Source organism: Diabrotica undecimpunctata, chromosome 2 (genome assembly GCF_040954645.1).
Source record: "Diabrotica undecimpunctata isolate CICGRU chromosome 2, icDiaUnde3, whole genome shotgun sequence".
Lineage (NCBI taxonomy): Eukaryota > Metazoa > Arthropoda > Insecta > Coleoptera > Chrysomelidae > Diabrotica > Diabrotica undecimpunctata.
In genome coordinates, this window is record NC_092804.1 from 86,192,994 (window position 1) to 86,210,413 (window position 17,420).

The 17,420-nt window shown below is 32.7% G+C and overlaps 2 protein-coding genes across 4 annotated transcripts in view; one reads left to right on the plus strand and one right to left on the minus strand.

Annotated features, from left to right (window-relative positions):
- The window catches only part of DCX-EMAP (Doublecortin-domain-containing echinoderm-microtubule-associated protein), a 1,094,074-nt gene that overhangs the window by 1,042,713 nt on the left and 33,941 nt on the right, over positions 1-17,420 (plus strand). For 2 of the 3 annotated variants that reach the window (XM_072521389.1, XM_072521391.1), the window contains one exon: positions 3,022-3,612. In XM_072521389.1, coding sequence (XP_072377490.1) covers positions 3,022-3,175 — 154 coding nt within the window. In that variant the 3' untranslated portion in view covers positions 3,176-3,612. Of the gene's footprint in view, positions 1-3,021; positions 3,613-17,420 lie in introns of those variants that run through there. The other variant, XM_072521390.1, reaches the window with a different exon arrangement.
- Positions 8,864-9,892, minus strand: LOC140433760 (uncharacterized). The gene has a single exon (XM_072521737.1). It carries the CDS (start codon positions 9,890-9,892, stop codon positions 8,864-8,866), a length of 1,029 nt encoding a protein of 342 aa, XP_072377838.1.

Sequence of the window (17,420 nt, forward strand, 5' to 3'; positions counted from 1 at the left end):
CTGTGTAGTTGATATGGATAAGCCTAGAAAATTATAATACTTTTTTATACAATATTAGTTATGTAGTATACCTATATTAGTTAGCCTTGGTGGTAAACGCTTCTCATTTATGATAATTAAGTCCATCTATTTTGGTACAAGGATATAATGAAATTTGACATTTTAACTGGTATTCCAAGATATAACAATTTCTTATAAAGAATATCTAAATTTATGTTATCAAACGCAGAGGTTACATCCATAAATGCTGCAGCTGTGAACGCGTGATTTGTGAAATTGACTTGAACAATTAGTGAAGTAAAAGCATAATGTGTAAACCTGGATTTCCGGAAGCCATATTGGGATTTGAGGAGAATATCTTCGGACTCAAGCAAGTATTCAAGCCGATTTTTAATTAATCTCTCTAGAGTTTTTACTATACAAGAAACTTTGGTTTCGCACCTCCATGCCATATTGTAAGTGTTGAAGTCCCCACCAATAATAAATGGAGAAGGCATGTGTTAAAAAAATGGACCTATTCTTCAATAAATACCTGGTTCTTTGTTTATGTATATTATTTGTATAGGTCTATTAATATAAAAAAGTTTAACCGCCATGCATGTTTAAGTAAAATTGTAATTATCTAATAAATTTATTTCTTCTGTAAATATTTTATCTTTAATTAAAATTACTGTCCCTTCATACCCATCTGGGCGATCAGATCTATATCAATTATAACCAAAGAAATTATAAAATTTTCCTGGTTTGATAACATGGCCACATATACATTTTTTTAATAAGTACGAGTAAGGCTTCTACATTTGGTTTATTAGAAACCGCTTGGCGGTAGTTCTATTGTAACAAATTTATAATGATAGTTATGCCTGAGAAGTTAACGTTTGAACAAATAAGTCTTCTTGCGAGATGCGTACTTAAGTATTTATTAATTTGTTGTACAATCTCTGTTTTTGATTTTGTCTAAAACTTCAGTGAGTTTTAATGAACTAATTATATTAAGAACCAAGTCTAAAATTACATCATTTAATTATGATGATACTCCTTGTGTTTGTAAATTTGTTTTTTTTTCTATTCTCTGTATATTTATAGGTATTATAAATACCATCTTTTTGTCTAGGGATATTTATTGGGGAAATTATTTCTTTTCTAGCTGATTCCAAAGGATCGGAAGAAATTGGCCGTTGTCGCTTAAAATTTGATTTTTCTGGACTAATGCTGCAGTAAAACGTGAGGAGAACATTTTTGCAGATGAATCTGATTGATTTTGAGTTAGTTTATAAGAATAATCATTGTTATTAGAGTTAGCTGGCAAAGAAGAACTACTATTTCTGGCCTCAATATTGGCATATAAGACTTTCGGAATTTATTTACAGCACACCTTGACAGCTGAAACAAGTTGTAGTATATTCATTTACTGTACAATCTTTTGTGTTACGAAAATCATGACATTTATTGCTCCTGGAACGTGCTTTGCGTTGACATCCAAGATGTCCAATAATAAAACTTTTTGAACATATAGGATTCGACTTCTTTAATTACTTTATTAATTATGATATATTTAGAAAGAGTTTGTGCTTTAAAATTTACAATATATGATTTTGTTAAAACCTTGTCTATTACTGTTTTACCTTCGATATGTTTTTCTGCTTTCCATTTAGTCTCCTAACCGAAAATACTTCAAACTTACAGTGCATATCGTATTGTTTAATTTTATTTTTGATATACATTCGATATATTTGATATATATGTAGTATAAACTTCGGTACGTAAATATTAAAATTGTTGTTTGTAAATTATGAACAAGTTTTGATTTATCAAAAAGTTGGCTGATTGATAGTCTTTAAATTTAACTCTGATTCTATTCTTGCCAATTGAATCAATACTATTAATTTGGTTATCCAAATTCGAAAAATTTCAAAGTATAATGTCACCGATTTTGATAGTATTAAGCTTACCTTTAAAATCAGGATTATTATTTTCTATATATACATGAAAAGGATCTGTATCAATGCTCTGATATAGAAAATGTTCTCTTAAATGTTCTGTAGAATTATCAGAGGATTTTATTACCCACAGTTTCTCCGTTACTTTTAGAGTTACCGTCCCATGTGCTGTTTATATTTGATTTTATTTTTTCAATATTAACATCTTCGTTACGCCATCGGGCTAATACCTGGAGGTCTCCCAGCATGGTCCATATTAAGTTTTTAATAATTCGATACTTTTTATCACTTCGAATTACCGTACCTTAAACGTAACCCCCAATGGGGGTAAAATAAATTTAAATACATTTAACTTTTATATTTTTCTTGGAGACTGGGAATGAAAAACTATTAAGGATCAGACAAAACGGGTTTTACAAGCCCACAATGTATTATTTCACTAATAAATAAACAATTTTTGGGAATTATTTTTTAGGTGACTTTTTTAAAACCAGGACATTAAGAAAATTTCAGCGTTTGCAATTTTTGTAATTTTCTCCAGTAGAAATACCAGAAGTAAAATAATAAAAACTTATGGTGAATTATTGCTATTTTTTAACTATACCCCTATGACTGCAGTCTATTATGGATTTTTGTAATAGGAAATTAGTAGATAAATTTCATCCTAGGACTGGTTCGGGACCAAAATAGAAATCTATGAAAACTAAGGGACACCAACACAATAGAAACCATTTAGGTTTAGAAACCACAAAGATTTAAAAAAACAGCGGTTGTTTTATTGCAAATTGGGTTGTGTAAATAAACATTTAGAGTATTCTCGTTCGAAATTCTAAGTGTTTCTCTTTTGAAGATTTTTATGATTCAAATTCAAATCTTAGCAAATTATTTATGATATACAGAATGGAAAAAAAAATGCAACAAAACCTCTAACTTTTTTCAATTTGTAACGTCTTGAAGATAATACTGTTATTATTATTTTTTTCGACAATAATAGTTATAAATTTAAATGGTATTGACCAAACCTACAAACGAGTATTTTAATTTTTTTGTGTTTGTATTTATTATTTCTTTTTTTTTTTAGGTATCCATGTGTAAGTCCCAAGGGCGAATATAACGAGGAAAAAGTATACAGTGGTACCGTAGCCTGTGCCAGATTTTTGTTCAACGACAGAAATGTCGTCACGGTCGGTGGAACCGATGCGTCGTTAATGCTATGGCAACTAGTGGAAGAATAGCAACAAGCGTATGTCTACCTGCCTTCTTTAATAAATAGAGGGATTGTAAGAGACACTTTGAACTACCAAATAGACTCGGATTCTACAACTGAATCTGAAATTTCCACGTTTGAAGTTTTAAATTTACGATATTGAACAGAACTAATGCGAAAGGGACAAATTAATAGTTTTCTATTACAAACTATTAAGTAAATCAATATTTTTCAATATTTTCAACTTATCCCTATATGCTCGAAGCTGCTTGTTAAGTAATTTGATTGTTGATTTAATTTTAATTTTATAATGGGTTATTACTTTCTTACAACAAGAATTTACTAGGATCCATAAGGATTAAACAAGAGAGTATACATATAATGTTATAAATCAATAATAACTTAGGTAATAATTTTTAAATATACCTGTATGTAGCATCCAAATTTGAATTAACATGTTTTAAATAACAACTTTAGTGACAATTTTAAGTAGCATTTAAAATTGATTTTAGCATTATTTAAGTGTTATTCAATATACAGTATCAATATTCAATATCAATATAACTTCTCCAATTATAATGCCAAATAGATATACCATAGCTTTGTAATCGACGGCAATATAATTCATAATGTTCACCGAAAATATCATTTTTAAGCAAGGCACGCCGGGAGTGACCGAGGAGGGGAAGCATAGCTTTCTCATCGTCTACGCACGAAGCCATGGATATATATATATATATATATATATATATATATATATATATATATATATATATATATATAATATATATATATATATATATAATATATATATATATAATATATAATATATATATATATATATATATATATATATATATATATATATATATATATATATATATATATATATTAAACCTAGAGCTAAGATTAATACTATTACAAAAATGAATATTAAACTCAACAGTCTTCCGGGTTGAACCGCGTTGATTCTCATTGCGCCAAGCTTTCGACATCTTCTTTGATCTCTTCTTTAGGGCTTCCGAGGTCCCAGTCTTCCGAGCCCCCAGATACTACTACACTTATCACTAACCAATGCATTACTGCTACTGGGAACAAAGGACGGTTCATTTATAACGTCGATGGTAACGTGATTTGGTTAGAGGTTGGCGGTGTAGAGGTTAGCGTTAGCGTGGGGATTAGCGCGAATATTTCAGACAGTATAATTTTGATTGGCGGGTGGAGCGGTCAATATTTTCTTTATGAGAGGTATCCATGTCGAAGGTAACCGTATGCCGTCATCTCTTTTATTAAGGCAATTTGGCCTTTTTTCCAATTTTTATGGCTTCGCGGATAATTCTTAGTTTATAGAAGTGGATGGGGCTATATTTCTGGAGTTTTCATAATCAATTTTGTGACCTGTATGAAGATAGTATTGACCTAGAGCTGAAATTGAATCTGAATTCCGAACAGAAATGGAATGTTCATCAATCCAATTTTGGGTGCTACGATTGATTTGTTTGACCTATATAGGATCGGGGGAAGTCTGCACAAGGAATTTCATAAACTCCGTGTTGTTCATTTGAAATATTTTCTTTGATTGATCGGACACAAGATGAAAATTTTTAAGGGGGGTAAATATTGTCTTTATTCCTCTTGATTTAAGAATTTTATCGATTTTGTCAGTGACATATTTGATAAGGAAGAAAAGCTTTCGTATGATGAGGATCTGAATCTTTAGGTTGAGATTGAGTGGGAGATTGATGTTTGTGGATGCTCCTATTGGTGTGATTTTCGCGATAACCGTTTTAGATGAGGGCTTATTTTAAACTAAAGAGCTCAGCGGGACTACTTGCATCGTCGCAAAGGCTTATTTATCTGGAGACAAGCGTATTAATGTCTAAATTAATTTGTGAAGGTGGATGATGAGAGTTGACATGCAAGTACCGATTGGTATGGGTGGGTTTTCGATAAAGAGAGTGGTGAAAACTTTAGGATTGGTTTTTTTTATAATAACGTCGAGAAACGGCAGGAATGAATCATTTTCCACCTTTATCGTAAACTGGATACTAGGATGTATACCATTCATCATCATAAGCGGCTCGACAATCCGTTGTGGATCTTGGCCTGCTCACAAAGAAGTCGCCACTCCTGTCGATTCCTGGCAACTTCCCTCCATCTTCTAACCCCTAGAATCTGTAGGTCTTCTTCCACATCATCAATCCATCTCATTCGTGGTCGTCCTCTGCTTCTTGTGCCCTCTGGTTGTGAAAATGTTAATCTGAACCATCATAATCTAACCCATCTGAATGTATACCATTCAGATGGGTTTAAAAAGACACCAAAGCATCCCGGCTATGGGGCCAAATGACGAATGTATCGTCAAAATATCATAGCCAACATGTGGGTTTGAGCATTGGTGTGGATAGTGCTCTAGTCTCGAAGTAGTCCATAAAGATATTGGCAATTACTGGAGATAGTGGGGAGCCCATTCGAGCACCATTTATTTGTCTGTAGAATTGATTTTGGAAGATGAACTAAGTGTTGGACATACAATGTTTATTGAAAGATAAGTGGTCTTGATGAATAGGGTATTTAGTTTTCAGAATTTTTAGAGTTTCGTCAATAGGAATATCTGTAAAGAGTCAAATGATATCGAAACTTACTAGAATATCTGACAGTGAGATAGGGTATTGTTTAAGAAGTTCGATGAAATGAAAAGAATTTTTGACGAAGGATGAAGCAAATTTTTCCATGAGAGGTTGTAGAGTTTTGGCCAAGTACTACGCCAATGGTTGTGTAGGGCACTTGTATGCACTGACAATGACGTAGAGAAATATCGGGTTTGTGAATTTTGGGTAGGCTATATATTCGAGGTATTCTGGAAGACTTTTCACGAGGAATTAGAGAGTGTTTTATATTAACAATGGCACCGATTCATACACGTTTCATAGTTTAACGAATTGTGCCCTTGCGTCATAAATATTTGGCTTTTCAATTTTATATATATATATATATATATATATATATATATATATATATATATATATATATATATATATATATATATATACCGTATCTGTACCGTGGAGGTAAACAGTCGTATATCCATAATGTATACATTTGCAGGAAAACGCAAAACATAGAGACTAGTCAATAAACTATAAAAAATTTTGTACTTCCATTTTATTGAATTCAATATTGGTATATTACACTACGTAAATGAAAATCTATTACTAGATATTAGTATTGTTAAGAAATGATTTACCTGGTGTACGATATTGGGAGTTACGACTTTTTACCTCTATGTCTTTAAATAGGTAATATGCAAAATAAAAATCGTAAGTAATGACAAAAATATTATATTGTGTGTTTAAAAATGCAAAAGCCAAATCACAATGTTTGAAACAAAAAAAAAGTCGTAAGTAGAAAAAATATAAAACTTAAATATTTTTACTTTAGTTGTCGCTGTCGCTGTCACTGTCACATACTTGCTGCTTTGAAATTGACAACTGTTAGCAGAAATTGGGATTCACTAGCAAAGCTTTAATAAATATTTGTATTTTTTTTTGGTGATACCTTTGATATCGTACGCATAGCAGGTAATTGATCAGGAAATGGTATTTGAGTTCCCTCTGATCTTGATACATTCAAACTCATAAAATTTTGGTTTGTAAAGTTTGTTTTATAAAAAATAGTTAACGGCGACGCAGCGCGAATTTGAAGGTGCACCATAGATGAAATAAGGAACTCCTGTTTTTAATTATTCCGTTTTTTACCAATACATGGTGAGTGAGATTTGACATACAATATTTCAAAATTTTTGAAATCCGATACCTCCATTTGGCAATCACAGTTGCACCTGTAGAGCGGATTAACTGCTGCCAGTCCCAAGGCGTAAGGATTTCCATTGTTGCTTGTTTTTTTAACGTCTGGAAAGTTTCGAAAGTAGATTTGAGGTTCGAATCGGTTTATAAATGCCCCTTTGTCCGCTTCTAGTCGATCGACGATGATAGGTATAATAAAAGGTTGAAGTTGTGAAGTAAAAGTGTTGATTTTATTGACAGCTACTGGTAATTACACAATATGATGTTCGTTAGGTAACTACTTATGATTGACTGTAGTAGACTGCGCTCACATTAGCTCAAATCCCCAATTTATAATCTCACAAATATTTCATACCTAAGCACAGAGGTTATTGCTTCCTATCATACCATACCAACTTTGCACTATTAGCTTACATTACAATTTAATCTAGGCCATCATTGCAATACTTAGGAAGTTCAATTAGAAAAAATGTATTATTCGACAATCCATTAACAGGCGAATGGATTTTAATTATTAAAATATTACTCGATATCATTTTCACAATGTCACCTATACACGGTGAAACTATAATAGATAAAGAAGTTAAGAATAATGTGAGATTACAAATTAAGGGATTAATTTGTGATTGAACATATTGGCCACTATATAAAAAAAAAACAAACAGACGACCAATAGAAGTATTTAAAACATATAAAATATAAAATAATAATATACCAATAAACATAACACTAATTCACTCGGTTTTTGAATTATTATCTTACTCGAGCAGTGCTACCTATAATTTGATTATTTAGAATTTATGTTTCAGCTCAACTATCTAATTCATATCTAAGCTCATTAAGTGAAACTGATCTAGGAGGGGCTTTCTTTAAAGTACTACTTAAATTTGGTTGTGATAAAGTATGTCTTCGAGGCGCTGGATAAGGTTGGATGCAAGAACCTTGATGCCTTTGTTTTCTGGCTCTCTTGGAGTTTCGAATATATCTGACTACCTTCCTTTATTTTCATATGTTACTTAAAATTAGTATTGTAATCTACTGCAAGTAGATTCCTTGGGACCAACAATGAATGCACAACACCACCTCTTCTTTTTCTAGGTTTGTGTCTCTTTGAAATTTCTTCTCTCATTGCAGCAGTCTCGCATATGCTTGCTGTTTTGAGTCCCCTAATAGGCTTGTATTAGAATTAAAGGGCATTTTAACTTCAAATCTTCCTTCGTTATCCCTTTTTACTGTTTTTTGTAATATTCTTCACACTCTTTTTCTTCTACTGAAAGAGTATTGCTTTGATCTACTTCTTCTAACTCTATTTTGCGGCCTTCTGTTCTCAGAATTCCCTCTGTTATCATACTGACCTGAACCACTAGAATTTGCTCTATTTTGTGGCTTTCTGTTTTCAGAATTCTTTCTGTTATCATACTGGCACCCACTAAAATTTATTCTATTTTGTGGCCTTCTGTTTTCAGAAATCCTTCTGTTATCATACTGGCATCCACTAAAATTTATTCTATTTTGTGGCCTTCTGTTTTCAGAAATCCTTCTGTTATCATACTGGCACCCACTAAAATTTATTCTATTTTGTGGCCTTCTGTTTTCAGAAATCCTTCTGTTATCATACTGGCACCCACTAAAATTTATTCTATTTTGTGGCCTTCTGTTTTCAGAAATCCTTCTGTTATCATACTGGCACCCACTAAAATTGATTCTATTTTGTGGCCTTCTGTTTTCAGAAATCCTTCTGCTATCATACTGGCACCCACTAGAATTTTGTCTATTTTGTGGCCTTCTGTTCTCAGAATTCCTTCTGTTATCATACTGACCTGACCCACTAGAATTTGGTCTATTTTGTGGCCTTATGTTTTCAGAATTCTTTCTGTTATCATACTGGCACCCACTAAAATTTATTCTATTTATTCTGACGTGTGTAGTAATGAATGGTGCTGTCCACCACATTCTGCACATCTATGATAGGAATTACATGGTACTTCCCTTTTGTGTAGTAGGCATCTACCGCACCATTGCTTTTCCTTTACGATTTTGTTTCTTTCACGTACTTGTTGACGTAGAAACGTTATACATTTCAACAGTTTATGTTCTTCATGACACACCACACAGGTTATCTTCTTCTTTACCTGTTGTCTATGATATGTTCCTTTCCTTTCTGTTTCCAACATCTTCAATGTCTGGAATCTTCTTTGTAGGAATTCCTGTGTTGACTTATATGTCGGAATGTCCCTACTGTCTTGAATTGACGTTTCATATAATCTCCTGGTTTCTGTGTCCCACTTGAACATACTTATCCTTGCTTTAAGAGGGCTCCAGGACTCTGTCATTATACCTAGTCCACTAATGGCTTCTAAGCATTCGTGGAGAGTATCATGTAATGTTTTCAGCGCCTTTGCTGACGTTTCTTTTAGCTCCGCAGCCTGAAGGATCTTGTCTATTAATATAAATAGATTCATCCTTGGATTATCGTACCGATCTTGCAACATTTTCCAGGCAGCACTGTAGTTTGCTTCTGTTGTGTTTAAATGTTGTATTATTCTACTTGCTTCTCCTCGGAGGCTTGTCTTCAGATACTGCATTTTTTCCACATTTGATAGTTGGTTATTCTCATGTATCAAACGTTTAAAAATATCATAGAATGTTACCCAGGATTCATACCTTCCCTCAAAACAGGGTAACTGCACTTGGGGTAATATTATTTTGTCTTTCTTGCATCCTTTCGCCTCTAATCTCTTATTTTCTTTTATGATCGACCGCACCCTTCTTCTCATTGCATAAAATCTTTCTATTTCACCTTCTTCTAGTGTATCCTGTTCATTGTCCACAGTTATTTCCATTATTAAAGCATCTATTTTTTGTACCTCTTCTTTTAAATCTTCTTGTATATCTTCATCGGTTTCGTCGTCTTCCAATAAATGATGAAGTTTTCCCATCCTAATTTCTACTTCTCTACTTTTTGTCGAAGACTTGTACGAATTTTTAATAAAATCCTCTAAAGTCTTTTTCGTTTCTTCATTTCTTTTTTGTACTTGTTCGTAAAAGTTGTAAAATATTTATCAACTCTCGAACCCTTCTCTTCAATTTCTGTGTTTTATCTTCAAAATCGTTCCACAATTCACCAAGTGTCTGTCTTTTGATGTTTAAGTATTCTCTCGTTCGTTTTTCTTTCCGAAGTTTTCGTAAATTATTACAAAACTTTGTAATTTCTTGACCTAGCTTTTCTTGATCTAAATATAATCGCTCCATTTCAAACGTATATAAGTTTGACCTAAACAAAACTTTTAAAGTCTCAGCAAGATTACCTTAGACAATAACGAATGAACTTGTCTAACCTTGCTGACACGGCTTATTATACAAATTAAAGAATGTAATATTATCACTTGTAACCAGAGAGAAAAAATTCTTTATATAAAAAATGCAAATACTACAGAATACTACATATTTGGAATAAATGAACTCTAAATGTGTATAAAAATAACGATTTGTCACGATATTTCCCTATATTATGAAAATCAAATGTTTTAAGAATTTTAAATTGTAAAAATCAAAATTATCGAGTATAATTAAAATTAAAATAATTAAGCTATTAGATTTGAATTAGCTGTAGACAAACTATTACTTTTTTAAGTAAAAAGGTATTCGGAATAAAAATATTTCAATTAAGTATTATTAAATTTGAATCTTAAGTTTCTTTAATAATCTTTTTAATTTATAATAAAATGCACTGCTCTAAATGATAATAAATATTCAAAAACTTACAGTTTTATCCCGACGTTCTGTTGTATGTTCCTGCTTCCTTCTTAGAACTGCAACTGGAACTGGTGAGCTGGATCTCTGGATGCTACTAGATTTTTCTGGTCTTTTTAATTTCTTTTTTCTTTTCTCCACACTTCAAATTCAATCCTTGATCTTGTACGGAACTGGGAAACAGCTATTTAGGTCGCTAAGGGTCGTCTCCCTCAAAGCTCCAAACCAATTAACGCCCTTTTGATGATGTTTTGTCGAAGGACCAATGGAAAGTTTCGAACTTGGATTTGAGGATCGAATCGGTTTATAAATGCCCCTTTGTCCGCTTCTAGTCGATCGACGATGATAGGTATAATAAAAGGTTGAAGTTGTGGAGTAGAAGTGTTGATTTATTGACAGCTACTGGTAATTACACAATATGATGTTCGTTAGGTAACTACTTATGATTGACTGTAGTAGACTGCGCTCACATGAGCTTAAATCCCCAATTTATAATCTCACAAATATTTCATACCTAAGCACAGAGTTTATTGCTTCCTATCATACCATAGCATTTTTGCACCATTACCTTACATTACAATTTAATCTAGGCCATCATTGCAATACTTAGGAAGTTCAATTAGAAAAATATATTATTCGACAATTCATTAACAGGTGAATGGACTTTAATTATTAAAATATTACTCGATATCATTTTCACAATGTCACTTATACACGGTGAAACTATAATAAATTAAGAAGTTAAGAATAATGTGAGATTACAAATGAAGGGGTTAATTTGTGATTGAACAACGTCCTTTCAATTAAACCATGAACATGGTCTACCTCCATGTGGGTATGGCCTCTCAACAAAAGCTTGTGGTCTATTGTTTTAAATTTGGACATATGTTTAGTTGCCATAGGTAACTGAACATCATCATTATATTACGATTTTTACTGGGACAATTTTCCGACCAAATAAAAATTTTCTACCGTAGAATTTGCAAGAACAATTTCACTCCACTTCAATAATGCTGAAGCAATTTCATGTCCACCCCTTCCAGCTTTCGATTCGTCCCACACCATGCAGTAAGCCTTGTTTATGTTGGAATCATAAATTGTTAGGTTTAACAAACAGGTTAAGGGGTTGGAAGACATTTTTTGTAGTTTGATCATAATCACTTTGGTTTTATCAACTGATAATGTACTTGTTATTTTGTCGCTCTTCTTTTCAGTATACTTCATATCGGCGTCGTGAAAATAATCTTCATATTTCTGACGAACGGCAGCCGTTGCCTCATCTTGACCACCTTTGAGTTGTTGACTAAATTTATCGCATCCATCGCATGTATCAACTGAGGGAGTTTTAAATCCCAGGTTAAATTCAGAATAGAAATTTTTTTTTATAGCCACAGCTTGGCAGTTTCTGCTTTGGGAACTCCATTATCTTTACATTTTGCCAAATATAATATGTACATTTTATCCTTATTTAATTCAGGTCCTACATAATTTTGCTAGTTTTGTTTCGTGTGCAGTGGCTTTCATAATAAGAAAATGAATCTATGTGTGAGCGCACCCTGTTGAGCGTCGCATTGCTTAATTTGTTAGGCGGAACATGTCTACCTCGCATATCCAGCGATACAAATCCCCCAGTATTATACTTTTTCAAGGCATTGCGAACCACAGTTTCAGATATGCCTAGCGTATTGAGAAAAAATACTTTGCAAACATCAACTGTATTACCTGATTTTATATCAAACTTGTAACTTATGGTTTGTTTTCTTTGATCATGTCTGCTTCCGTCTTTAGGTCTATGACGATCTGTAGATTTGGAAGTGATGTGTGATGCCACAAATTGGAGTTTTAATTCCCAACTTTTCTGTTTCGTCCAATAATTTTCAAAAATCTGCCTTCCTACTGCGTCGGTGAATTCGTTCACGCAATGTTTTCTACATGTTGCATAACCTGGTTTCATTGATTTTGCTTTTATATTTTTACCAGACTTAGCAATATGTTCTTCTCCTAATTGAGTTGCTGCATCTCGTTGAGTTACTTTCCAGGTTTTTATTTGTTTGATACGTTTTTTTGTTTTTGGAGTCTCTGACAAAAGTTGAAGTGGTGATGATTTAGAACTCGGGCCAGCAGTTTTGTGATTATCTACCTTCTATACAGCTTCACCTCTCTGCACAATGCTTTCTGCAATTTCCATGCCATGCGTATTGATGTCGTCACCATTAGAACTACTTGGCGTATAATCGGGATCATCAACGCTGTCACCGTCTGAATAGTCTCCAACAATTTTACTCTGACAACTGCTGTTAGCAATTAGCAGATGAGATGCAGATATCAGTAATGCAGGTGCACTGGTCTCCCCTGCTAGCATATCTTTACTACTATCTCCAATAGTTGTCGGCTGACCATTGCCAGCATCAACTTGAGCAGTTGATTTACAATCAATACTGTATAGGTCATCGGAAGACAAGCTCTGATCATTTTTACCTGAAACAATAGGCAACATTTTATTACAGGTAAAAAGTCATATCTCCACTAGAAGGACTTAGTACTTCATAAATATAGGTTAAAATTGACTCACATTAATTAAAAAATAGTAATAGCATACAAAACTAGCATTGCATTATCAGTGAAAACAAGTTTAACAAAGAGTGAACAGCTAAATACTAAATGTAGGTACATAGCCTTACTTTTTCTTACCTTGCAATAAATTATCTCGCGTTTCTATGAGGTTCATAATTTTAGACACTCTTGCACTAATTAATTGACGTAAATGTTTGTTTTCATTAGAAGTCATGTTAATTCTAACGTTGGTAGAAGCAATAAAGTAAAATAATAACAACAGTAACACATGGTAATACCCTCAACTAAATATCATTTAACCCAGATACTCCTAAAACTTTTTATCTCAAAATTTTTATTAAATTCTGCTATGAATTGCTTTCTACTTCAATTATATACAAGTTTTACAAATAAAATTTTTCATTTAGGTTGGCCGTTTTTGAGTTATCAGGTGTATGTTATAACCAACAGTAGGAATTCAAGCTACTTAAGGATCAATGATTTCATTATACAATAAATGAAACTATAAGTATATAAGTATAAAAATTAAAGTTATTCTTAATTATGGTAACTAAAAAAACATGATTTAGGGTGAAGTGCAACATCGCACTTGTTACATCTGAACGCTGCCTGCTTATAACATACACCACACCTTGTTTGTTTTTCTTGATAAATGACGATATGGTCTAATCTATCGTACCTTGACTCAAAATGTGTAAGTTGACTTTTTGAGGTAAAAAGTAGTAGAGGTGAAAGTGAGGTAAAAAAATTATCAAAAGTGAAACGGCGCACCTGGATTATCAGATTGCAATTTATCGGCAAATGACAATACGACACTGGCTTCTAATCCTAATTCCTTGTATGTATCAGAAAGTGGAGTTGTGGCACCTTGATAAGGATCAAACCACTAGACATATCTCTGTTTTGTGGTTCCGACCCATAGCTTATAGCCCCATCTAATGGGTTTTCCTCAGATAAACTGTTTTGATCCATGCTGCCCATAGTAAAGGACCATCGCTTTATCAACACCGTGATCTTCTTCAAATGGACAAAACATATGAAAATTTTTATTGATTATGTCAAATAGCGGACGCATTTTAGCAAATTTATCGCATTTTTGTAATTCGATATTATCAGAAACATGTATATTTTGCATAATAATATTTAATCTATCTCGCGATATAGCCGAATACACCAACTTACACCCTGCGTCATCGTTGTTTTCCCAGTACATAGACCTTCGAGAAAATGAGAAATATCCACTTAGAAGTAATATCCCAAAAAAACACCTAATTTCATTTTAATTGATATCTCCAGAGCGATTGTGTTGAGATGCATATAGATTACTAAAATGTGTAATTAGGTCCAGAACTTCATCATCGATGAAAAGGGAAAATAACTGTAAAGGCGTGAGAATATTTAAGGGTGCACTTACTGGCTTGTTTGGTTTTTTCCAGGAATACTCTCTGTTTTTCTTCGGTTTAGGTTGTGGAGCACTTACACCAAAGCGAGACACACACACACACACACACACACACACACACACACACACACACACACACACACACACACACACACACACACACACACACACACACACACACACACACACACACACACAGACAACGGAAGGTTATCTTCACTATCAGAATCTTTAATTGTAGTATCTTCTGGACCCGAAATAATAATTTCATTCTGCCCTTCATCCTCCAACGGTGCACTATCAAAACCAACTTCAGCTTGTACTTCTAATTGACTACCTGGAAGGTAATTTATGTCAATGTGGTTTTCATCCCCGGAATCTTCGTCGGTATCATATTTTTCGGATGAAGGGAAGACAATAATACCATCAGGTAATGAAGATGGATCATCTAGGTATTCAATCTCATCTAATAACTCATTGAGAGTCAATGGTTTCGTCCAATAACTGAAAAGTTACAAAATGTTATGACTGAGTAGCATGTTATCCTACCGTATGTTATAAGATACAGTCGTTTTTGAGCATTATTTTTCCCAGAAAAAAGAATAAATATTGATAACAGTAATAACTATAGTAAAATATAATCCAAAACGAAAGTAAATGTTAAATCTTTCTGAAAAAATAATGCCATAGTATCCTCAAAATACTTAATTCCTTTTATCCATTTTGTATATACCACGTGCGCTAATATTTATTGCAAATTTTCGACACCCTACTTAGCTAAACGTCGACTGCAGATAAATGCAAACCACTACTGATGCATATTTAAAAAGCAGGCAACGTTGTGACATCTTGTGAATAATAGTAAAAGTCGAATAATACAGGAATTTGTAAAGCGTATGTTTTAACGGACAGTAGGAGTATCTGGGTTAATGTAGAACTGGAGCTACGGTTGTTTACCACTACCGCATTCCAAAGCATACTATCGTGTACGCACGTATCTATGGATATACTACTATTATTTACCTCAACTGACTAATGGAGTTGCGGTTGTTTCTAAACGCCGTATCTAGTCAGCTAATAATGATGGATGTACGATTCTTTTCCACCAGATGCTATGAAAACCTGACAACAAGCGCGTGATCTTAACTCCATTTCGGCATATATATATATATATATATATATATATATATATATATATATATATATATATATATATATATATATATATATATATATATATATATATATATATATATATATATATATATATATATATATATATAATATTCAAACATTTTCTGGAATAAACTTATATAACTCAGTAAGTGATAAAAAAAGAAAGCGGATATTTTAAAATACCAACAAGACATCAAATCTCGAATCATTAAATTGGTTAAAATTCTTGTAACAAATAGAGGAAAAAATTTATTAAGGTCTTGTAAAGTAGCGTCGATATACAGATGCTACTTTGCAAGAGGATGATTAATTCATGGTAAAAGCATATTGTATCGATGTCAAAATTATAGCAGGATGTATATATATATATATATATATATATATATATATATATATATATATATATATATATATATATATATATATCGTTCAGGGTTTTACCGTTTACTCGTTGCCATTATGTACATGGAAATTTATATCCCACTTTCATTATGAATCATTTTAGCATCAGAAATTTGGCATCGCTGTTGAATATAATATTACTCACAACAAAATAGTCAATTAATTTAAGAATATATATTTTTTTCATCCATAAATCATTCTGGTGTCATGTTTGGTTAAAAGTAACGGGTTATGGTATATTGCACCTTCCTAGTGTATCTTAGCTTCAATTAGTCCAGTCGTGACGTACAGCACCTCAAATGATAGGATTTAACCAATAAAATACAATAAGACAGAAAAATCAAATACAGCAGCATGTCAAAAAGGCCTTAGGTATATATCTTCATTTCTGTAAGTCCAATCGTAACGTACAGTATCTCAAATGATAGGATTTAACCAATCAAAACAATGAAATAGAAAAATCAAATACAGCAATATGTCAAAAGGACCGTAGTCACGTATCTTCGGTCCTATTAGTCCAATCGTGACGTATAGTACCTCTAAAGATAGAATTTATCAAATAGAATACAATAAGATAGAAAAATCAAGTACAGCAGAATGTCAAAAGGGCTTAGTTACGTATCTTCTACGTACAGTACCACAAATGATAGGATTTAACCAATCGAATACAATGAGACAGAAAAATAAAATACAGCAGCCTGTCAAAAGAGCCTTAGTTATGTATCTGCGGTCCTATTAGTCCAATCGTGACGTTTAGTACCTCAAATGATAGAATTTAACTAATAGAATACAATGAAAAATAAAAATCAAATAAAGTAGCGTGGCAAAAGGGCCTTAGTTATGTATCTTCGGTCCTATTAGTCTAATCCTATGACGTAGAAATCAAATACAGCAACACGTAAAAAGGACCTTAGGTATATATCTTTGCTTCTATATCTGACATGTCAAAAGAGCCTTAGTTACGTATCTCCGGTCCTATATGTCTAATCATGACATATGGAGCCTAAAATAATAGGATTTAACGGAGATGATAAAATGGTGGAGACAAATTAAACATGACAGCATGTAATAACACCGTAAACTGGCAGCAATAAAACGTATTAACGCACAGAGGTGTATGGCATATTACGTGACAGGATTTAACGAATACCATACGATGA